The sequence below is a fragment of the Peromyscus californicus genome, unplaced genomic scaffold, assembly GCF_007827085.1.
Source record: "Peromyscus californicus insignis strain IS unplaced genomic scaffold, ASM782708v3 Scaffold_7__1_contigs__length_154581171, whole genome shotgun sequence".
Lineage (NCBI taxonomy): Eukaryota > Metazoa > Chordata > Mammalia > Rodentia > Cricetidae > Peromyscus > Peromyscus californicus.
Window position 1 is genome coordinate 131,621,440 of NW_026294595.1, and position 19,894 is coordinate 131,641,333.

The following is a 19,894-nucleotide window of genomic DNA, read 5'->3' on the forward strand; positions in this document are numbered from 1 at the left end:
CCACCTCAGTGATGGGATTACTAGTGTTGATAGGAAACACTCAGCATGTTCTTTAGGTGCTGAGATCTGAACTCCAGTCCTCATGATTATGGGCAAGCACTTTTTCAGTACAGGAGCCTGTCCTGGAACTCACTCTGTAGACCAGGTTGGCCTCAAACTCACAGAGATCCACCTGCCTCTGCCTCCTGAGTGCTGGGATTAAAAGCATGTGCCACCACCGCCTGGTGGACAAGCACTCTTAACCATTGAACTAGCTCTCCCGTCCTCCTTTTGATTTTTATTTATTTATTGTTTGTTTGTTTAGGTTTTTTGAGTCAGGGTCTCACTATGCAGCTCTAGCCATCTTGGAACTCACTATGTAGACCGGGCTGGCCTCAAACTCATAGAAATCCACTTGCTCTGTCTCCTAAATGCTGGGACTAAGTCACCATGCCTGTTTTTTTTTTTTTTCTTTCTTCTTCTTTTTTTAATGACAGAGTCTTGCCATATAGCTAGGTTGGCCTTATCTCTGAGAACCTCCAGAGTTCAAAGCTTTAAAAAAAATGTTCCCAAGGATTGAATCCAGGTCTTTGTACATACTAGGCAAGTATTTTATGACTGGGTTACATCCCCAGTCTGTACCATACTTTTGACATTCTACTTTAAAAATCTTAATTAGGTAACTAGCCTAAGACCTATTTTGATGAATCAGATGAACATTTATAAATTATTCATGTAAATTATGTGTGAGAAAAGCAATGGGAAAATTAAAGTTGCTTGTGAGGTTCTCCCAGGTCAGCAGCTTCCTGTTTTTTTGTTGTTGTTGTTGTTGTTGTTTTTCGAGATAGGGTTTCTCTGTGTAGTTTTGCGCCTTTCCTGGGACTCACTTGGTAGCCCAGGCTGGCCTCGAACTCACAGAGATCTGCCTGGCTCTGCCTCCCGCGTGCTGGGATTAAAGGCGTGCACCACCACCGCCCGGCCAGCTTCCTGTTTTTTACGTCAGGGCTGGGGAGGGGGGTGGAGAAGGACATTAAAATCAATTGTTCTTAGAACCATCAGATTAAAATCAGACTGAGGACTACCCAGAGTTTTATTTCTAAAATATCCTTTGAAAGCACACAATACTCTGTTTTGAAAGAGTTATATATACATATATCAATATATTTTTTTTCTTTCCAAATAGTTAATTCTAGCTCTTCTTGAGCTCAGATTCTATAGCTCTGAACTATTTCCATATACACAAAAATCTTTTTTCTTAACAAGAGAAAATGAGGAAGCGGTTTTCTGAAGAAATAATATAAAAAAAATACAAAATACCAATTTACTTAAGTTCAAACTGATACTTACTGCTAACATTTTGAGATAACACATTTATCTATGTACAATTATGTAGTTTTACATATAAAAGATTGTCATGCCAGGCAGTGGTGGCGCATGCCTTTAATTCCAGCACTCGGGAGGCAGAGCCAGACGGATCTCTGTGAGTTCAAGGCCAGCCTGGTCTACAAAGTGAGTTCTAGGAAAGGCGCAAAGCTACACAAGAGAAACCCTGTCTCGAAGAAAAAAAAAAGATTGTCATATAACCAATTTTTCCCACCCAATATCCTAAACATAGCTCTTCTCAATGATGAAAATCTATATTTTTCTCTATTTTAAAAAAGATTTATTTATTTTATTTTGTATGTATGAGTGTTTGGCCGGCACATACATACATGGACCACATGTGTGCCTGGTGCCATGAAGGACAGAAGAGGACACTGGATCGTCTGGAACTGGAGTTACAGATGGTTTTGAGCCACCATGTGGGTACTGGGCATCAAACCAGGGTCCTCTGCAAGAGTAACAAATGCTCTAAACCACTGAACCATCTTTCCAGCTCCATCTCTATTTTTCTTGATGGACACTTTGTATTCGACAATATATACAAATCCTAATACATTCTGTATGTGTGTGCACTTGTGTGGGGGTGCGTTCACACACTTGTGCATGTGCTTGCTGGAAGCTGGAGGTCAATGTCAGGTATCTTTCTTAATTACTCCTCTGCCTGGTATTTTTCTAAGATTTATTCATTTTTTTTATTTATGTGTATGTGTGCCTGTATGAGTTTATGTGTAAAATTCTGATAAAGTGCTTGGCCAGCAAACCTTAGGAAACTACCTGTCTCTGCTCCCTCACCTCTGGGATTCTAAGCATGCACCATTAAGCCCAACTTTTCATGTGGGTGTAGAATTCAGAACTCAGGTCTTCATGACTGAGCTATCTCCCCGGCCCCTGTTGTAAGATTTTATAAAATAAAATACGTACAGAACAGGTGTGTATGTGACTCAGTGGTAGAGTCTACACATAGCATGAACAAAGCCCTAGGTCTGATCCTCCATATTATATACATACACAAAAATTCTACCCCTCCCAAAAAAGCCTGTAAAATGTATATAGCAGTACTTCATACAAAGTATATACATAATAAATGCTACCCATCACTACCATAAGTCAAAAAGCATTGCCAAACAGTCCATAGTTGAGCTAATGGACACTTCCAGCAACTTTACTGGAATACATATTTCATCTACTAACAATCTTTTCTAATTATTACATTAAAACCCAGTATTTTAAAAATTACTATTGAGATGGAACTGCTTTACTTAAGTTTATTGGGAGGTTGTTAATGGTCTCCTGCTGTTGTTTTACTCATTTTTCTACAGGATAATTTTTTTCCCTTGCTCTTCGTTGATTTTCTAATTTTGGTTATGTTCTCCAAAGCCTTATTATGTAGTCCAGGATGGGCTGAAGACCTAAGACTGGGACCTGAAGTCTTGATTGTTTTGCCTCAGCCTCCCGAAGAGTAGGATTACAGGCATATGTTCCCCAGTAATTTTTATTGAGAACACTGGTTAAGTAATAACTGGAATGAATTCTGGAATCCAAAGACGTAACCTTTAAAAAAATCCAACTCTGCATCTTTTGCCTAGTGGTGTGACTTTGGAAAGTTACTTAACATCTTTGGATATCAAAACATCATCTGGGGTTGGAGAGACGGCTTAGCAGTTAAGAGCACACACTGCTTGTGTGTCCCCAGTACCCACTTTAGGTCACTCACAACTGCCTTTAACTCCAGCTCCAGGGGGTTGGATGCTCTCTTCTGGCTTCTGTGGGCACTGCACTCATGTGCATACACTCCCCACCTCCACTCCCATGAAAACATAATTAAAAATAAAAATAAAGCCAGACGAGGAAACTCAGAGGTTAAGAGCACTCATTGCTCTTGCAGAGGGCTCAGATTCAGTTCTCAGCACCCCCATGGCAGCTCACAACAACCATCTGTAACTTCAGATCTAGGGTGAGTTACAGCCTCTTCTGGCCTCCTCAAGGACACCAGGCACACACATGGTGCATATACACACATGAAGGCAAAAACACTCATACATATAAAATTAAAATAAAATACTGCCAGGTGTGGTGGTACATGCCTTTAATCCTAGTACTCAAGAGGCAGAGGCAGGTGGATCTCTGAGTTCGAGGCCAGCGAGCGCTACATAGAGAGTTCCCCGACAGCCAGAGCTACACAGAGAGACACTGTCTTAGCACCCCATCCCCCAAGTTACTTTTCCTGTAGAGGAGGTAGTGGGGAAGGGAAAAAGAAAAATGTGAGTTCCTACATTTAAGCTACCTTTATGTCCTGAACTTTAAACTTCTCACTCCATCACTCAATTAGTTATAAGGAGCTCTACCCCACAAGAAGTAAAGTTTACTGAATTTGCAAATCACAACCACCTAAGAGCCACATTCCCAGTAAACACTTCAGGAGATTCCAAGTGTTTGATGCATGAGCAAGAATCAGAAGAGTCACTTAAAATTCTTAGCCTGTACCCTTCCCTTTGTGTGGCCAAGTCGCGGAATGCTGGGGTTTCAGTGGTCAACTGAATAAGTTGTTCTTATTTTGGAAGAGAAATTGATAAGTAGCACTGTGCAAATACAGTCAGCACAAACTGAGCCCTACTGGGATGCTATGGTAGCCAGTGAGAATCCGGAGATCAACCAACTTCCCTCCCTTTTAGGAAAACCCCAAATTCCGGGGACGGCGAAACTTAAAAGCGCCAAAATCTCTCCTGGGGTCAAGTGTTTTGGGAGCTGCGGTTAGTACAGAAGGTAAGCCTGAAAGACCGCAAGCCACTGCCGGAGGTCCGGGGGGATTTCTAAGGGCGGAGATCTCTCCTGTCAGAAGTGACAAGTTTCCGAAGATACCCATCCACCAGAAGATGCAAACCTCCCAGGGCCCCTCCCAGGTTCGAAGCCCCCAGAGCCAGCACCTTCCCATGGGCTCGCACTTCGCCCACGCCCACCTCGGGTAGCCGGCCAGGACGGCTCGCTTCGGGGCGCCTCCCGCCTCAGGTCCGGGTTCCCGCCGCGAGCCGCTTCCCCCAGAGGCCTCCGCTCTGTGAGCCTCCCGCTTCGGATGCCTCTCGCGTGGGTCCTCCCCACTCAGCCCCTTGGTCATAATCCCTTGTCCCTCATCCCCCTCAGCCCCGTTACCTTTGAAGCTGTCCAGCACTTTCTTCTCTAGGAAGCCACATGTCTCTAAGAAGGAGCACACGTCCTCCACTTCCCAGGTCCGGAGGTCGGTGTGGAGGTCGCAGCCCGGAGACGCGTTCGCCGCTGCAGGAGGGGTGCGCTGTGGCGTTCTTGGGCTGCCTTCGCAGCGAGGCCGCTTAGCGGGCTGCTCGGGATCCGCGCTCTGCATGCTTACCTCCTCCGACACTAGGTGCAGCGCACTTAAGTAGCGCGGCACCCGGCCCACGCGCAGTCGCACTGACTGCACAGCCCTGGAGGCGAGTCCATTCAGCAGTGCCATCTGGGCCTGCTGCGCAAGCGCAATGATATGCGCTCGCGCTCAACCCTGCCCAGCCCTGTGTTTCTCCGAAAGGGCGGAGTTATTAGAGAAGCAAAACTGAGCAAGGGCAATGATGTGCGCTCGCCCTCAACCCCGCCCCTGGGTTTCTCCGACAGGGCGGAGTTATTAGAGAAGCAAAACCGCGCAAACGCAATGATATGCGCTCGCCCTCAACCCCGCCCCTGGGTTTCTCCGACAGGGCGGAGTTATTAGAGAAGTGAAACTCAGGGCTGTGATTAAGGGTGAAGGCTCTAGTAAAGACTGTGCTAGGGTAAGAGGGCACCTGGGGCTAATGAAGGTTCCACTACACTCCAGATTAAAGGGTCTTCTGGTGGACTGCAGGTACCTTCCCCTAAACAAGTACTTTTTTGCCAGGTTTCAAGTGTGAAAAATAGACCTAAAAGGCAACGAAGCTGCCAGCACCATCCCAGTGCAGAAAACAATGGGCAAGGGACTGGTCAATCCGGAAGATCCTGCTATGATTTCCGGCTAAGTTGCCAGACTGTCCTTTTTTTTTTGCATTTCACAAATTCACAGTTAGTTGGCAGCGGACCGCCCTAAGATGCCAAATTTATTTCCAAACAGACAAGATTTTCACTAATTACTAGTTAGTGTCCAAATGGCACTTATTTTCTTTTGCTTTAAGCCATTTTGGGGCAAGACCCAAACTTCCCCATAAATCCTTATCCATACATTACTAGTACAATGACCACTGCTAATAAAAAAAAAAAGTCTTTTCGGAAACCAAGACACATCTACAGCTAGGTTATTTTAACACCAAGCAGTACAAATTAGATGCTTAGTGGTGAGCTCCACAGCTGCAGGTGACATTCAGGAATAGAACACAAGCTTGAGGCTCCGTATTCAATCCCCAGCACCCAAACAAAGCAAACATGAAATCTGATGAACCAAAGTATTCTTAGCAAACAATGCTGTTGTGTTCAGGGCACTTGTTCTAAAGGATTTACAAATACTAACTCATTCAACAAATTTCAGATGTAAGAAAGTGAAGCACAAAGTTGGGGAGGAGAAGGGGAGAGGCAGAAAGGGAGAGACAGAGCTAAGAAATGGTAGACAGCATGTCCTAAAGCCCATGCTCTTCATAACTTGTCGGCCCAGAAAAACATGCTCCATCCTGTCAACAGAATACTTGGTGAAAACATCCCATAGTTGTCAAGACTTAAGAAACTGAAACAAGAGGGTAAAAGATGTGTTTATGTCTGCGGTGGCTGATTTGAAAACTGTGCATATAAGATGTGTGGGAAAGTCTTTTCCCATAGCAATCAGCAATAGAAAGTGATACAAACAGGGTTTTAAGTTTAATCAATTAGATTTGTGTGTTCAGCTTGGCTTAGCAAGATGGCTTAATGGGTAAAGGCACTAGCTGTGCAAGTGTAGCAATCTGAGTTTGAGTCTCAGACCCTATAGAAAGGAGAGAGCTGACTCTGGGAAATTGTCTTCTGACCTCCATGTGTATGCTGTGGCATGAGAGGCCACACACACACACACACACACACACACAATTTAAAAATATGCATTATTTCTCCCAAACCTCTCATTTCCAGATGCCTTTAATCTTTAGAACTATTAGTTACTGGCTCAAGGTCACATGCTGGTAACAGAGTTGAGAGTCTGTTGGTACAGGATTTCAACTTGAAAACTGACTCTTTCCAGGGTGCCACTTAGCCAACTCTAGTTCTGGTGACCTGGTCCCACTCAGTCATCCCATGGCCTGGGAAGCAGGACCTATCAGACAGGAGTCCTGCCCACCGTGAGAGGAAGTCCTGCCCAAGCTTCCTCTTCTGAAGTCCATTTTGCCATGCTTAGGAGCAGAGAGGCAGTAACATCAACTATTTTAAAGACCATTTTGTCAGTGTCCTCCCCATTCCAAGAAATTTGTCCTGGACCTCCAATTGTCACAGACCCAGGTAAATTGTGAAGTTTGGTCCTGACAGCATCAGGCTTGTGAGTTCTACATGTCTCCACAGTCGGCCATCATCACTCTGGTTCACTGTTTTACTTCCTCTTCAGCCTTCACTGAACACGCTTCCTGGAGACATTTTCCATCTATGCAAATTTCAAGGCCAAACCCCAATCTTTTTTCTTCCTTCCTCCCTTTCTTTCTTTCTTTCTTTCTCTTCTCTTCTCTTCTCCCCTCCCTCCCCTCCCCTCCCCTCCCCTCCCCTCCCCTCCCCTCCCCTCCCCTCCCCTTCTCTCTCTCTTTCTCTCTCTCTCTCTCTCTCTCTCTCTCTCTCTCTCTCTCTCTTTCTTGAGATAGAGTTTCTCTGTGTAGTCCTGGAACTGGCTCTGTAGACCAGGCTGGCCTCGAACTCAGAGATCTGCCTGCCTCTGCCTCCCAAGTGCTGATATTTTTTTTTTTAAGATTTATTTATTTATTATGTATACAGCATGTATGACCGCAGGTCAGAAGAGGGCGCCAGATCTCATTATAGATGGTTGTGAGCCACCATGTGGTTGCTGGGAATTGAACTCAGGACCTCTGGAAGAGCAGTCAGTGCTCTTAACCTCTGAGCCACCTCTCCAGCCCCCAAGTGCTGATATTAAAGGCACTGCCTGGCTCCAAATTCTTAAAAAAAAAAAAAAAAAAAAAAAAAAAAAGGAAAGAAAGTTTGTATCCAAGCATTTGTGGAGGCAGAGGCAGGAGGATCTTGAGTTCAGGATTGCCTGGTTGACATCGTCTTTCTCAACAGCTACCACACAGAGCTGAGGACATGGCTCAGTGGCTAAGAATGCTTGCTGAGCAGGCAGGAGGATCTGCATGGCTGGGCCTTGGCACATGTGTGACTGTAGTTTTGGGGGAAGGGCAGAGAGGTGAAGATAGAGGATCGATCACTGGAGCTTGCTGGCTGCCACGCTCCTTCAAGTTCAGACAGAGACCCTGTCTTCTAGGTGTAGTGCTGCACATCTTTAATTCTGGCATGCAGGAGGCAGAAGCAGGGGGATCTCTGTGAGCCTGAGGCCAGCCTAATATACACAGCAAGTACCAGACTATCCAGACAGAGCTACATAGTGAGACCTAGTCTCAAAAAAAAAAAAAAAAGGAATAAGGCAGAGAGAGAGAGAGAACAGAACTCTACATGTGATCTTCTCACCATTCGATGTGCACAAGGACATACACATGGACATGTACACCTGCACACACGTCTATATATCACACATACACAAATGGTATTTGGCTAGGGCTGGGGGGTATATCTCAGTGAGTAGAACACTTACCTATCATTTATGATGCACACACACACACACACACACATACACACACACAGAGAGAGAGAGAGAAAGAGAGAGAGAGAGAGAGAGAGAGAGAGAGAGAGAGAGAGAGAGAGATGGCTGAATCAGACATTTCATTTTTGTCTTAGTGTCTATTATTTTGAATCCTCCTAGGAGTTTCCTTGACTGGTTATTCTAGTTTTAAGTTTCTGTGGTTATCAAAGAATTTGTATTCATCAAATATGAGTGTTTACTGGTTACTTAGAATTTGCTTAGCACTGCTCTGGACAACTAGGACACATCAACAAATTATACAGACAAAAAAAAAAAAAATCCCTGCTTACTGGAATTCACATTCTACTGGGAACACCAGCAGTGAACAACGTAATTAACAATAGGAGACCTGCCTGATATGTCAGAAGCTGGTGCTGCAGAAAATTATAGATTGGATTAAGAGAGCAGGACTGGAGAAAGATTGGGACGCCATGTTGGGTAGGATAGTTGGGACAGGTCTTTGGGGAAGATGACATCGAACAGAATGAAGGAGTTATCCGTGTGGTATAGAAAGGCCTTCCACAAAGAGGAAGCAAGTCTTCCTAAGCAGAAGCATGCCTGGAGTTGCAAAATACCAAGGGTCAGAGGAGGAAGCAGTGAGAAGAGATGAAGCACGAGGGCTCATGCGGATGCAGGCATGGGCGCATGCGGATGCATGGGCGGGAGGACTCCAGTCCCAACTGCACATCCTGAGAGAATGACTTCAACAAGATGGATGACCTCCATTTTTGGACTAACCACCACTGTGGACACTCTAAAATGACTGACTCAGTCAGGTTACCTTTAACTCCTTTAGTCAAAAGGCAAGGTCTCATCCCGGTAGGGAAAGAACTTACTCTGGACAAAGACCCCAGATGCCACCATAGCCACATAACAGAGAAAGACACGAAGCTCAGAGGTGAAATGATTTACTTATCCAGGGCCACATACATACAAGGGCCCTGAAACTTACACCTAACTAGTTTTGAAATTCTTTTTCTATAACTTAAGCTGAGTAATGGCACTATTGCTTTTAAGACATTGCAGGGCCAGACTGCTCAGAGCTGGGCAGCGGCGCACGCCTTTAAACCCAGCACTCAGGACACAGAGGCAGGTGGAGCTACATGAGTTTGAGGCCAGCCTGGTTTACAAAGCAAGTTCCAGGACATCCAAAACAAAACAAAAATACAAAAATCTCATTGCTAGGAGTTAATCATATCTGACAGTTTAAACCCTGCATGGGTTTTCTAAACTCAAGTGGTCACATCAGCTTGTCTTTTGCCAGCATGGATTTGCTTGGTAGACTGAGCAACAGCAGAACCTGTCAAACTTGTCTTTGCTACAATTAGCTAGTCTAAAGGCACCAGCAGAGCCTCTGGAGGAAGTCACACTCTGTACCTGGTCACCTGTTGTCTGCTTTGTTACTGGAGATTTGCCTTTCCTAGATTGTAATATAAATGTTACGTGCATGCACAATGTACCCTTGGTACTTTTCTTTCACTTAGTACATAATTTGAGATTTATCTATGGTGCATACATACTATCTCCCTACCATCGACATATATCTCAAGAACATCTAGACTCTGCACACGAGACAAAACAAGCAGCCAATCTTGTTCAGCTGTACACATCCTTTTCTATCTCCACCTGTTTTCCTGCCAATTATACCATTTCTTTCCTCTTGTCTAAGCATAGCTCTTACTGTTAAAGAAAGAAGATTCTGGATCTAAGTATGGGTGACCACATCCTGGAACGCAGATTCAGACTGCCTCAAATACTGTGTGCCAACATGGCAAGAATTTGACGACGTTTTTAATTGTAACAAAAACAAAGAAAATTATAAATAAGTTACATGCATTGGTGGAAACTCCAGGTAGGCAGGTTAGAGGGGAGAAACCTTCGTTGTAACCTCAGATGCTATGTGATGGTGACCTTTTTAGCTTTAGGGTTGGGGGAAGCTAGAGGGTTAGTTGTACATATCCAAAAGATCTGCTTAATAGTCACAATGATGCTAGGTCAAACACAGAGCTGGGCAAATGGTTATTTAGGGGGCTGAGACAGCAGGAGATAATTTGGCTGTGGGCCTGTATTATTTCAAATCACCACAGTCACTGAAATTTTTTGTTTGTTTTTATTAGTCTATCAGCCATATAGAATATTTAACTAGGTTCAGATTTTTTTGGGGTGGGGAGGAAACAACATTTTTTTAATGTGTAAATAAAATACCATTTTGCAAATGCCATTTTTAAAAATTCATTCATCTGTTGATGGGCATCTAAGGTGGTTCTACATCTTGGCTGTTGGCCTCTTTTCTTTTTTTGAGACAAGGTCTCATGTAGCCCAGGCTGATCTCCAATTTGAACTTGTTATGGAGATGACCTTGAATTTCCTGAACCTCGTGCTGGATGGTTTTATGTCAACTTAACACAGGCTGAAGCCATCTGAGAGGAGGGAGCCTCAACTGAAAAAATGCCTTATTAAGATCGGGCTATAGGCAAGCCTTGGGGCATTTTCTTAATTAGTGAATAGTGGGGGCGGGGCCCAGCCCATGGTAGGTGATGCCATGGGCTGGTAGTCCTAGTTTCTATAAGAAAGCAGGCTGAGCAAGCCATGAGGAACTGGCCAGTAAGCAGCACCCCTGCATGGCTTCTGCATCAGCTCCTGCCTCCAGGTTCCTGCTCTGTTTGAGTTCCTGTCCTGACTCCTGCAGTGATATGGAAGTGTAAGCCAAATAAACTCTTTCCTCCTATCTTAAGGTTTCTATTGCTGCGAAGAGACACTATGACCACAACAATTCTTATATAAAGGAAAATGTTTCACTGGGGCTGGCTTACAATTAGTCCATTATCATCATGGCAGGTGGGGTGCAGGCAGACATTGTTATTTATTTGTCAACATTATTTACAGGGCATGAGAAAACATGAGGTACAACGGAACCCACTACAAGAGTTTTTATTAGGGAAGGGGAAGGGTGGAGAGTACCTAACATTCCAACGTAAGGGAAAAGTACCTGACGTTCAAAACATTTCTAAGTACCTGGCATTCAAAACATTTCCAACTGGCATCATCAGATGTCCCTTAGTCCAGCACACATCTATCACCTTTTGCCAAGATAACTCCTAGACAAATGTCAGCCAGTCAGGGTCCTGAACCCTGGGAATCCCCTTATCCCAACCTCTGCTATGATAAAAACCCTACCTTGACCAGGCTCAGGGCTCTCTGCTCTCACTGCTGTGTCAGACGGACGGAGAGCAGCTCAAGCTTGAATGAAGGCTCTTTGCTTTTGCATTGGATTCAGTCTCCATGGTGGTCTTTGAGGGACCCCTGAGATCTGGGCATAACACCTTCAACTTCACAGCTTCACGCAATGGCCTCCCTACGAGGCCTCCATTCAGGGACATTCCCGACACATGCCTCAGCAGCTTTCTTTAGGTGCGGAGGCAAATTCCATAGCCCCTTTCTTCTATCCTTAACTCTAAAGTCAGAACCACGGGGCCAAAGCTGCCAAGTTCTGCTGTTTACTGGGGCTGGAACATGGCCCCCTCATTTAATTACATATTCACCAACTTTCTGTCTTTCACTGCCTAAGCCTGGCTGTCCTGAAACTTGCTCTGTAGACCAGGCTGGCCTCAAACTCAGAGATCTGCCAAGTTCTGCCCTCCCAGTGCTGGGATTAAAGGCGTGTGCCACCACACCAGGCTCTACACTCTCCTTTAGTTTCTTCCCACAAGTTGGAAACTTAGCTGGGTGGGATCTTGTCCTGAGGTCACCACTCCCTTTATTCCATTTCTTAGTTCATTTATCTCCTTGAACACAGGACTTAGATCTATTCCACGTCCTAGTGAAGCAGGATTTTCTGAAGGGCTGTCCTACCTTGTTTTGGTAAAGTTAGGCAGTCCTTTCTTTTGTGTCCTGCTTGTCCATTTTGGACAGCATACTGTCAGCAGTCGAGGTAAGGGCAGTTTCTTGCCCAGTGGCTAACTTTTGCCACAAAGAAAGTAAACTCCATATTGAGTTTCTTCTATGCCCATCATCTTCTCTGAACTAGATTGGTGCTGCCAGAAGGAGACATGTCTCATAGTCATTAAAAAAAAAAGAACCTATGTTATTAAAACATCTTAAATGCCATATTCTGTAGATCTCTGAAGTGTTTGAAGATGACCTGTCTATCTAAAATATATCTGTTTGATCTTGAAAACATACCTAACATGACTACAAGTTTGATTGTAATGACTTCCAACTTGCGTTTCTTTATAACCTAATTAGTTGGTAATAATAACTTTCAAGGACTAGCAATTTGCATTACATTAAGTGAGATGTATAGGTATAATACCTTGAACAAGATTAGAAATGTATGTACAGAATGTTCTAACAAAAATAATCTCAACTTTGTATCAATATATGAAGATCCATATCGGTGTAAAATATTTAAAACTGCTGGGCAGTAGTAGCGCACACCTTTAATCCCAGCACTCAGGAGGCGGAGCCAGGCAGATCTCTGTGAGTTCGAGGCCAGCCTGGCCAACAGAGTGAGATCCAGGACAGGCACCAAAACTATGCAGAGAAACACTGTCTCGAAAAAAAAAATTAAAACTAGTAGTTGCTTTTTAACAGTAGATTCAATAATCTACCTTTTTATCTTATCATATCTATATCCTTTTTTCTTTTCAGAGTAGATTCAATAATCTACTCTTTTATCCTATTATTTCTATCTCTCTTTTTTTCAGAGTAGACTCAATAATCTACCTCTTATCTATATCCTCTTTTTTCTTTTTCTTTTTTGTTTCAAACAAGAACTCTGAATCTAATCTCCTTGTTTAGCTTTTTTTCCTGACCATTATCAATTAACAACTTGTAACCAACCATCCTAAACAATGACAATTATTCATAACCCATCATTGAAAGGCCAAAAACCACCCACCCCACTTCTTGGGAATGTGGGTGTCGTGTTCTTAAAATTACTTCCTGCTGTCTTGGGGCAAAGGCATCTTTAGGGAATTCTGAAAAGAAAATTTTTGGGTTAACTGTCAAGTCCTGGGAGAGGTAGCTGTATCATTTGTTGTCCAGTCTCTGCATAATGGGGAAGTGCAGGACTTGTCTCAAGTCCTTGTTCAAATAGTCTGTGAGGCTGTATCATCTCAGCTAGCCATCTCAAAATTGTCATGAGCAGTTTGTAGTCCAAAGCTGATCTTTGGGTGGTGTTTGTCATCTTAGTGGTATTATCATTATCCTGATGGAATCATCGTTTGTGGGACCCCATCATCATTTTGGAGACTTCAAAGTCACTGTTAGGCATGGTCATGGTTCACTGCAGAAAACTGATAGACTCAAACCCGAAATTATGCACAGGAAGTTAGATGAAGCCTTTTTTTCTAGTACTCTATATGACCATTAATATCATGACCAAAGTTTAAAACATATATATATATATATATTAATCTTATAAACTTTGATATAAAATTCATACCTTAAGAAAAGTTTTAAAGAGTCAAAATAAAACCAAAGGATCATAAGATTAGTAGCAATAGAGTAGTCCCTTAAATTTTGGTAATATCAGGTGGCTCTTCTGACACGATACAGAGATTTTGCATTTTCCTTTAACAAGCATGCTTGGGTTTAGAGAAGGAGAGAGCCACACTCCAACTCCAAAGCCAACTTTAATTTTTAATTGAACTGGGACAACATAAAGACCATTTGTGTTATTTGTCTGTAGAAAACAGCAGAAACAAACATTAAGCAAGACTTAATGAAATTTTATCCTGTTAGACATGTGATATACCAATAGGCCAATTTACTTTTACTTGGGACATTTCTTCTGGATGATTTCTTTTTTTTTTTTTTGTCTTCAGATATCTCATGTGTCCAGTGTTCTTCAGATTCCTTAGCCTTCTTCTCTTGAAAGATAAAAACAAAACCCTTCCCCAATCCTAACTTTGGAAAAGTTCCCAATCTAATCTTTATCAATTTTGATTTACAGTTTCTCCTGATTCTTTTTCTCTCTTCTATAGCTGTTCTGTCATCCAGAACAGTATGGTTTCTTACAATAAGCATTAGGTTCTTTAATTGCTCTGAGGAGTTTCCTCCATGATGACAAGAAACTGAACTGAATTTGACATGGGGGCCTGCAAGAGGTCCCTCAGGGCATTTCCCAATGGCAAAGGCAAGGAATTACCTTGTCTGTCCCTTGTTGATCTACATTCATTAGTCCAAAGTCTGCCTTTGCCACACCTTCTGAATAATCCAGAAGAGAGGGGAATTCTTTTTGGATTATTCCTTGAAAAAAACATATTTCTAGGAATGCCCTGTTTACAGTCCCTTTTTAGGTGACCTTATTTACTGCAATTGAAACATTTGACATTCCGATTTTTCTTCAAACCTCTGGAAATCAACTCTCCTATCCCAGCATCATCATGGTCATGAGATTCAATATTGATTGTATTTGGATCCATTCCTCCAAGGGTGTTGATCTTGCCTTTAACAGACTAATTACCCTTTTGCATTGTGCATTGGCATTTTTAAAAGTCAGAGATTCAATTATTATTTGTCTACCTTCTGAATTTGGTATCATTTTATTTACCGCTGAAGTCAATCTTTGTAAGAAATCAATAAAGGTTTCTTTGGGGCCCTGTATAACTTTAGTAAATAACCCAGTTTTCTTTACTACTTGTTCAGTTCTGTCCCAAGCATTCAAGGCTGCTGTGTGGCATAAAGTCAGAGTGTGGTCATCATATAAAGATTGTCTTTGTACATTAGCATAATTGTCCTCCCCAAGAAGTTGATCTTGGGAAATTTCAATACCTCTAGCCCTGCTTCGTTGTTCAATGGTCTTAGACTCATCCTTCCACCAGGTACTCCACTGTAATTGGGGACCAGCCTCTAAGACATCTGTAACCAACTCTCTCCAGTCTTAAGGGATAATTCTATTACAAGTTGACCACAAGTTTAACATCTGCTTCACAAAAGGTGAGTGCATGCCATGAGACTTTAGCTTCTTTGAATCTCTTCAAATCTACCATTTGCACAGGAGTCCATCCAGCTCATATGCATTCTGGGGGATATCTATTATTTGGTAGTGTCCTGGCCAGCAGGATCTTCAGCAGAGACCCTAGAAGGGGGAATGGTGAATGAAAGGGACAAAAGACACAAAGAATTGACAGCAAGCCAGTATTCTGATCAAGCTGCAAAATTTTATTTTTCTCAGGTGGGTTTTATAGTAAGCAGACCAGGAAATTTTCTTTGGGAAAAGATCAAGGGACTGTTGAGTTGCCAAGCAACCCAACCACAAAACATTGTTAATAATGGTCACTGTAGCAGAAAGATAAGGAAATGTTAAGTTATTTTCTAATAACTCAGGACTTGTCCAGGCATGCCAAAAGTTTCTGGTTAGTAGCTCAATACTGGACAACAGAGACTTAACTCAGGGAGGCAATGTGGCACGGCTCTTACAATTGTCCTCGGCACTGATCTTCAGGCAAATTTTATTTCAAAATATCACCACAAGGCAACTTATTTTTTTTTCCTGCTTTATTGGTTCTTTGTGGATTTCACATCATGCATCCCATGCCACTTATCTCCCCTCCACCCACCACATCTGTCCTCTGCCCTTGCAACCTCCCCTTCAAAATTTAAAAGAAAAACCAAACCAAGCAAACAAAACAAAACAAAAACAAAAAAATTTATAAAAAAAAAATGTTTAACTGGGTTTATGGTTCCAGAGGGTGAGAGTCTATGATGTCTAATAGAGTGAAGGCATGAGGGTGGGAACAGCTGAGGCCTATATCTCAAACTGCAAGCAAGAAGCAGAGAGCAGACTGGGAATGCCATGAATCTTTTGAAACCTCAAAGCCCTCCCCCAGTGACATATCTCTTCCAACAAGGCCACACCCCCTAATCCTTCCTAAAGGGTTCCACCAACTAGAGATCAACTATTGAGGCACATGAGCCTGTGGGAGGCATCTCATTCAAAACATCACCATGAGTATGTGTGTGTATACACATGTGCATATAGGTGCCCTTTGAGGCTAGAAGATGGTATTGGGTCCCTTGGAACTGGAGTTATAGGCTTCAAGTTATAAGTTGCCCAGTGTGGGTGCTGGGAACCAAACTCTGGTATTTTGCAAGAGCAGACAGTGCTTCTGACAGCTGAGACATCTCTCCAACTCCAATACATGAATTTTAGATGGCTGCACATCAACCTCTAGTAATATAGTAAAAAGTATAATAGTTCAGTAGTTTTTAAAATTTTAATTTTTATTACTGTTTTATGTACATTAATACAAAGTCCTGAAAATTGGTAAAAACATGTCTTAAGTTTTTTAACATAGTCATTGAATAAATTCACATTTATATTTTGTACATTAATAATGGAAGTGATACAGTAGTTATAGCTACATAGAAATATGTACAAGGATTCAAGACAGACTATTATTTGGCATATTACAACATGTGTAGATACTACACAAAACACAAGAATACAATTTTCAGCAAAATAAAACATAACCCAAATCTCTTTTTAAAATTTAAAAATAAAATTTCGGTTACCATTCATCATTAATTGGCAGTCAAATCTTGGACCAATTCAAATTAGCTAGTTTTGGATAAGTTAAACACTACTGAGCTAGACTGCCAGGTCAACACTGTATATTAAAAAAAAATAAGTTTGCAGCTAAAATATTTATACGGATACATCATCTAGATATTAATTAAAAATGGCTTATTCACATCCTTTCAGATTCTAGAAAAACACAAAAAAAGGTGAACACTAAAGACCTGATTCTTTAGAAGGCTATACCTCCAGTGTGGAAAGACCTTCAAGGGGATCCAGGAGTTAAACCCCAGTGGAAAACTCACGAGAAACCATAATTATCGGGACAAAGAGTGATACAAGACAGAAAGAAAAAATGGCTCTTAATCTGGAACATTCCGACTCTACAGCATAAAGTAATTTGAATATGAAAGCTTCAAATATTTCCAGGAATGAAAGCTGTCTTTTTGAGTCAGGCTCTTGCTATGTAGCCCAAGTTACTGGGGAACTTGCTACGTAGCCAGGCTAGCCTGACATTCCCAGCAATCCTCCTGTGTTGCTGGAATTATAGGCATGTCCCACTGTGCCCAACAAGAATGGATGATCTTATCATAATGCTACATTACTAATGAAATTTAATTTCTCATTTATCTGAATTTTATTCTACTAGATTAAGAAACAGTTTCTTATTTTGAAAACTACATAACTGAATACAATCACATATAATAATTAAGGTAATATCATGAAAATCAAAACTATATAGTAGATTTAAAAATGGAGCAAATGTCCCTTTCATTGGGTTGTAACATCAGGCTAAGAGGGCCCAGGACTAGAAGCAAGGAGTGGGGCAGTACAGGGCTCAGGTACCGAGCTGCTTCTACTTACGAGAGGAAGAAGACAAGCGCACAGGCAGCCTAGCATGGTGGTGACACCTGACGTGCAGTTACTACAGCGGACCCAAGGCAGGCTGGTGCATCACCGAATCCACATATTGTGGAAGCTAACCCGACTTTCAACATGAGCAGACAGTACAAGCAACTCAAAGAAGACTCACTGACCTCATATTAAAAAGTACAGGAGACATTTGATCATCCTGAAAAGACAGCTAGAAAATAGTTTCTCCTTAATTCATCCTAAAAAGTAACCCAAAGAACAAACGTTTTTAAAAAATATTAATATTTATAAAGGCACTTAAAATATTTTTTTCTAATCTAACTGAAAATACATGTCTGTCAGATACATTCTGAATAAAAGTTTTTAAAAAGCAACTTACTTTTGGTACAAGTTTTTATATAACCCAGTGACAAAAGTGTGAAGGAGGGAGCCCCCAACTTTCTCCAGAACAACACCAAAGTGCTTTGATCAGAAAAAGGAGTGCCGTTAGTGATTTGCTCTTTCACTGACAACGTCTTGTAGGCGTTTAAGTAAAACATCATCGTTCTCTTGGCAGAGACGTTTGGCAGGTGATTCTGCATCTCCACTGATGGCTATTACACGCTTCTTGGTTTTCTGCTCACCTTGTCTTATCATGTTGTTGATATCTTTTAAACTCTACAAAAACAAGAGGGCATGTGTAAAAGACAGGAAAAGAGAGAAACTGTAAGTAATGAACTAAGCTAACGGCCTTTCTCCTTTCTATCTTCTGCCCTAATCTAAGCACTGGTATAAAGATTATCTTTTGAATCTAAATCAACCAAAAGAGGTGGTTTCTTGAGTGGTTTTAAAAGAAGATGTACCTTTTGACAGTAGTTCTCAAAATGTAACCTGCAGACAGAAGTAGCAGAGGCACTGAGCAGTTGATGTTAGAAATGCAAATTCACAAGCCTTATCATCCACTTCCTGAGTCAGATGTTTTGAGGTAGGCCTAGCAGTCCATGTTGCATTTATGTGTGTGTGTGTGTGTGTGTGTGTGTGTGTGTGTGTGTGTGTGTGTGTGTGTGTGTTGTGTGTATAGGGCACATTATTGCCATGGCATGGGAACAGAGGTCAGAGAACAACTTTGGGGAGTTGGTTCTTCCCTACCAGTGTGGGTTTCTGAGACAGAATTCAGACATCAGGACTGGTCAGCAAGTGCTTTCCCTCACTGCACTTGCTGACCAGCTGCACCCCAAGTTTATGTTTGTTTTTAAATCTCGTCATTTATTATTTATTTATTTATTTAATGTATATGAATGTTTTGTCTGCATATATGCATGGATACCATGTGCACTCCTGGTGCTCACAGAGGCCAGAAGAGAGGTCAGATCCCCCAAGACTGGCATTAGAAATGGTTGTGAGCCACCATGCGGGTGCTGGGAATTGAACCTAGGTCCTCTGAAAGAGCAGAATAACATATACATACATACATACACATAATAATAATAATAATAATAATAATAAAAAATAGCATTGTATATTATATTTAAGATACAATGTAGTATAACATAAATACAGTATCTGTACTACATAATATAGTATATGGTATGTATACTATATAATATATAGTATATAGTAATTATATATTTATATAAATATAAAACACACATACTATATATATATATTTAAATTTTTGTGTGTTTGTCTCTGTTGTTGGGGGGGGTAGGTACATGTCATGGCACACAGGTGGACATCAAAGGACAATATGCAGGAGTCATGTCTTCTTCTATCACATAGGTCCCAGGGATGTAACTCAAGTCATCAGGCTTGGTGGGAAGGGCATTAACCTTCTGAGCCAACATATTGGTTTTTTTCTTTTCTCTGAGACAGGATCTCATTATATAGACCAGGCTGGCCTTGAACTACTAGAAGCCTGTCTGCCTCTGGCTGATGCACCACTATGCTTGGTTTAACATGGTAATGCTTTAAAACTTAGACGTGCTTACTGGTTGTCTGCGAATCTTGATAATGTAAAAACTCAGATTTAGCTGGTGTGGGGGGGGTCTGTGAGTCATCCTAGGTGATGCTGATGTCATAGGTACATGAGAAGTGGTTTCTGAGGGGCTGGAGAGATGGCTCAGAGGTTGAGAGCACTGACTGCTCTTCCAGAGGTCCTGAGTTCAACTCCCAGCAACCACATGGTGGCTCACAACCATCCATAAATGAGATCTGGTGCTCTCTTCTGGCCTGCAGGCATACATGCAAGCAGAACACTGTATACAGTGTTCTGTATACAGAAGTGGTTCCTGAAACTGCATCCCAGGTGTCTAGAGCGAATGTTATACCTGGACCTGCCTGCTAGCTCTTTGTGATTCCACAAGTCT

At 42.0% G+C, this 19,894-nt stretch overlaps 2 protein-coding genes across 7 annotated transcripts in view; both read right to left on the reverse strand.

The window, feature by feature from the left end:
* The window catches only part of Samhd1 (SAM and HD domain containing deoxynucleoside triphosphate triphosphohydrolase 1), a 50,844-nt gene extending 45,894 nt beyond the window's left edge, over positions 1-4,950 (reverse strand). For 3 of the 4 annotated variants that reach the window (XR_008215118.1, XM_052724706.1, XM_052724705.1), the window contains exon 1: positions 4,510-4,950. Coding sequence is in view for 3 of the 4 variants with exons in the window: in XM_052724706.1 (XP_052580666.1) it covers positions 4,510-4,828 (319 nt within the window). In the remaining variant the exon portion in view is untranslated. The remainder of the gene's footprint in view (positions 1-4,509) is intronic. The other variant, XM_052724704.1, reaches the window with a different exon arrangement.
* Positions 4,951-16,360: 11,410 nt separating this feature from the next.
* The window catches only part of Rbl1 (RB transcriptional corepressor like 1), a 58,997-nt gene continuing 55,463 nt past the window's right edge, over positions 16,361-19,894 (reverse strand). For all 3 annotated transcript variants that reach the window (XM_052724732.1, XM_052724731.1, XM_052724729.1), the window contains one exon: positions 16,361-18,206. In XM_052724732.1, the coding sequence (XP_052580692.1) occupies positions 18,036-18,206 (171 nt within the window). In that variant the 3' untranslated portion in view covers positions 16,361-18,035. The remainder of the gene's footprint in view (positions 18,207-19,894) is intronic.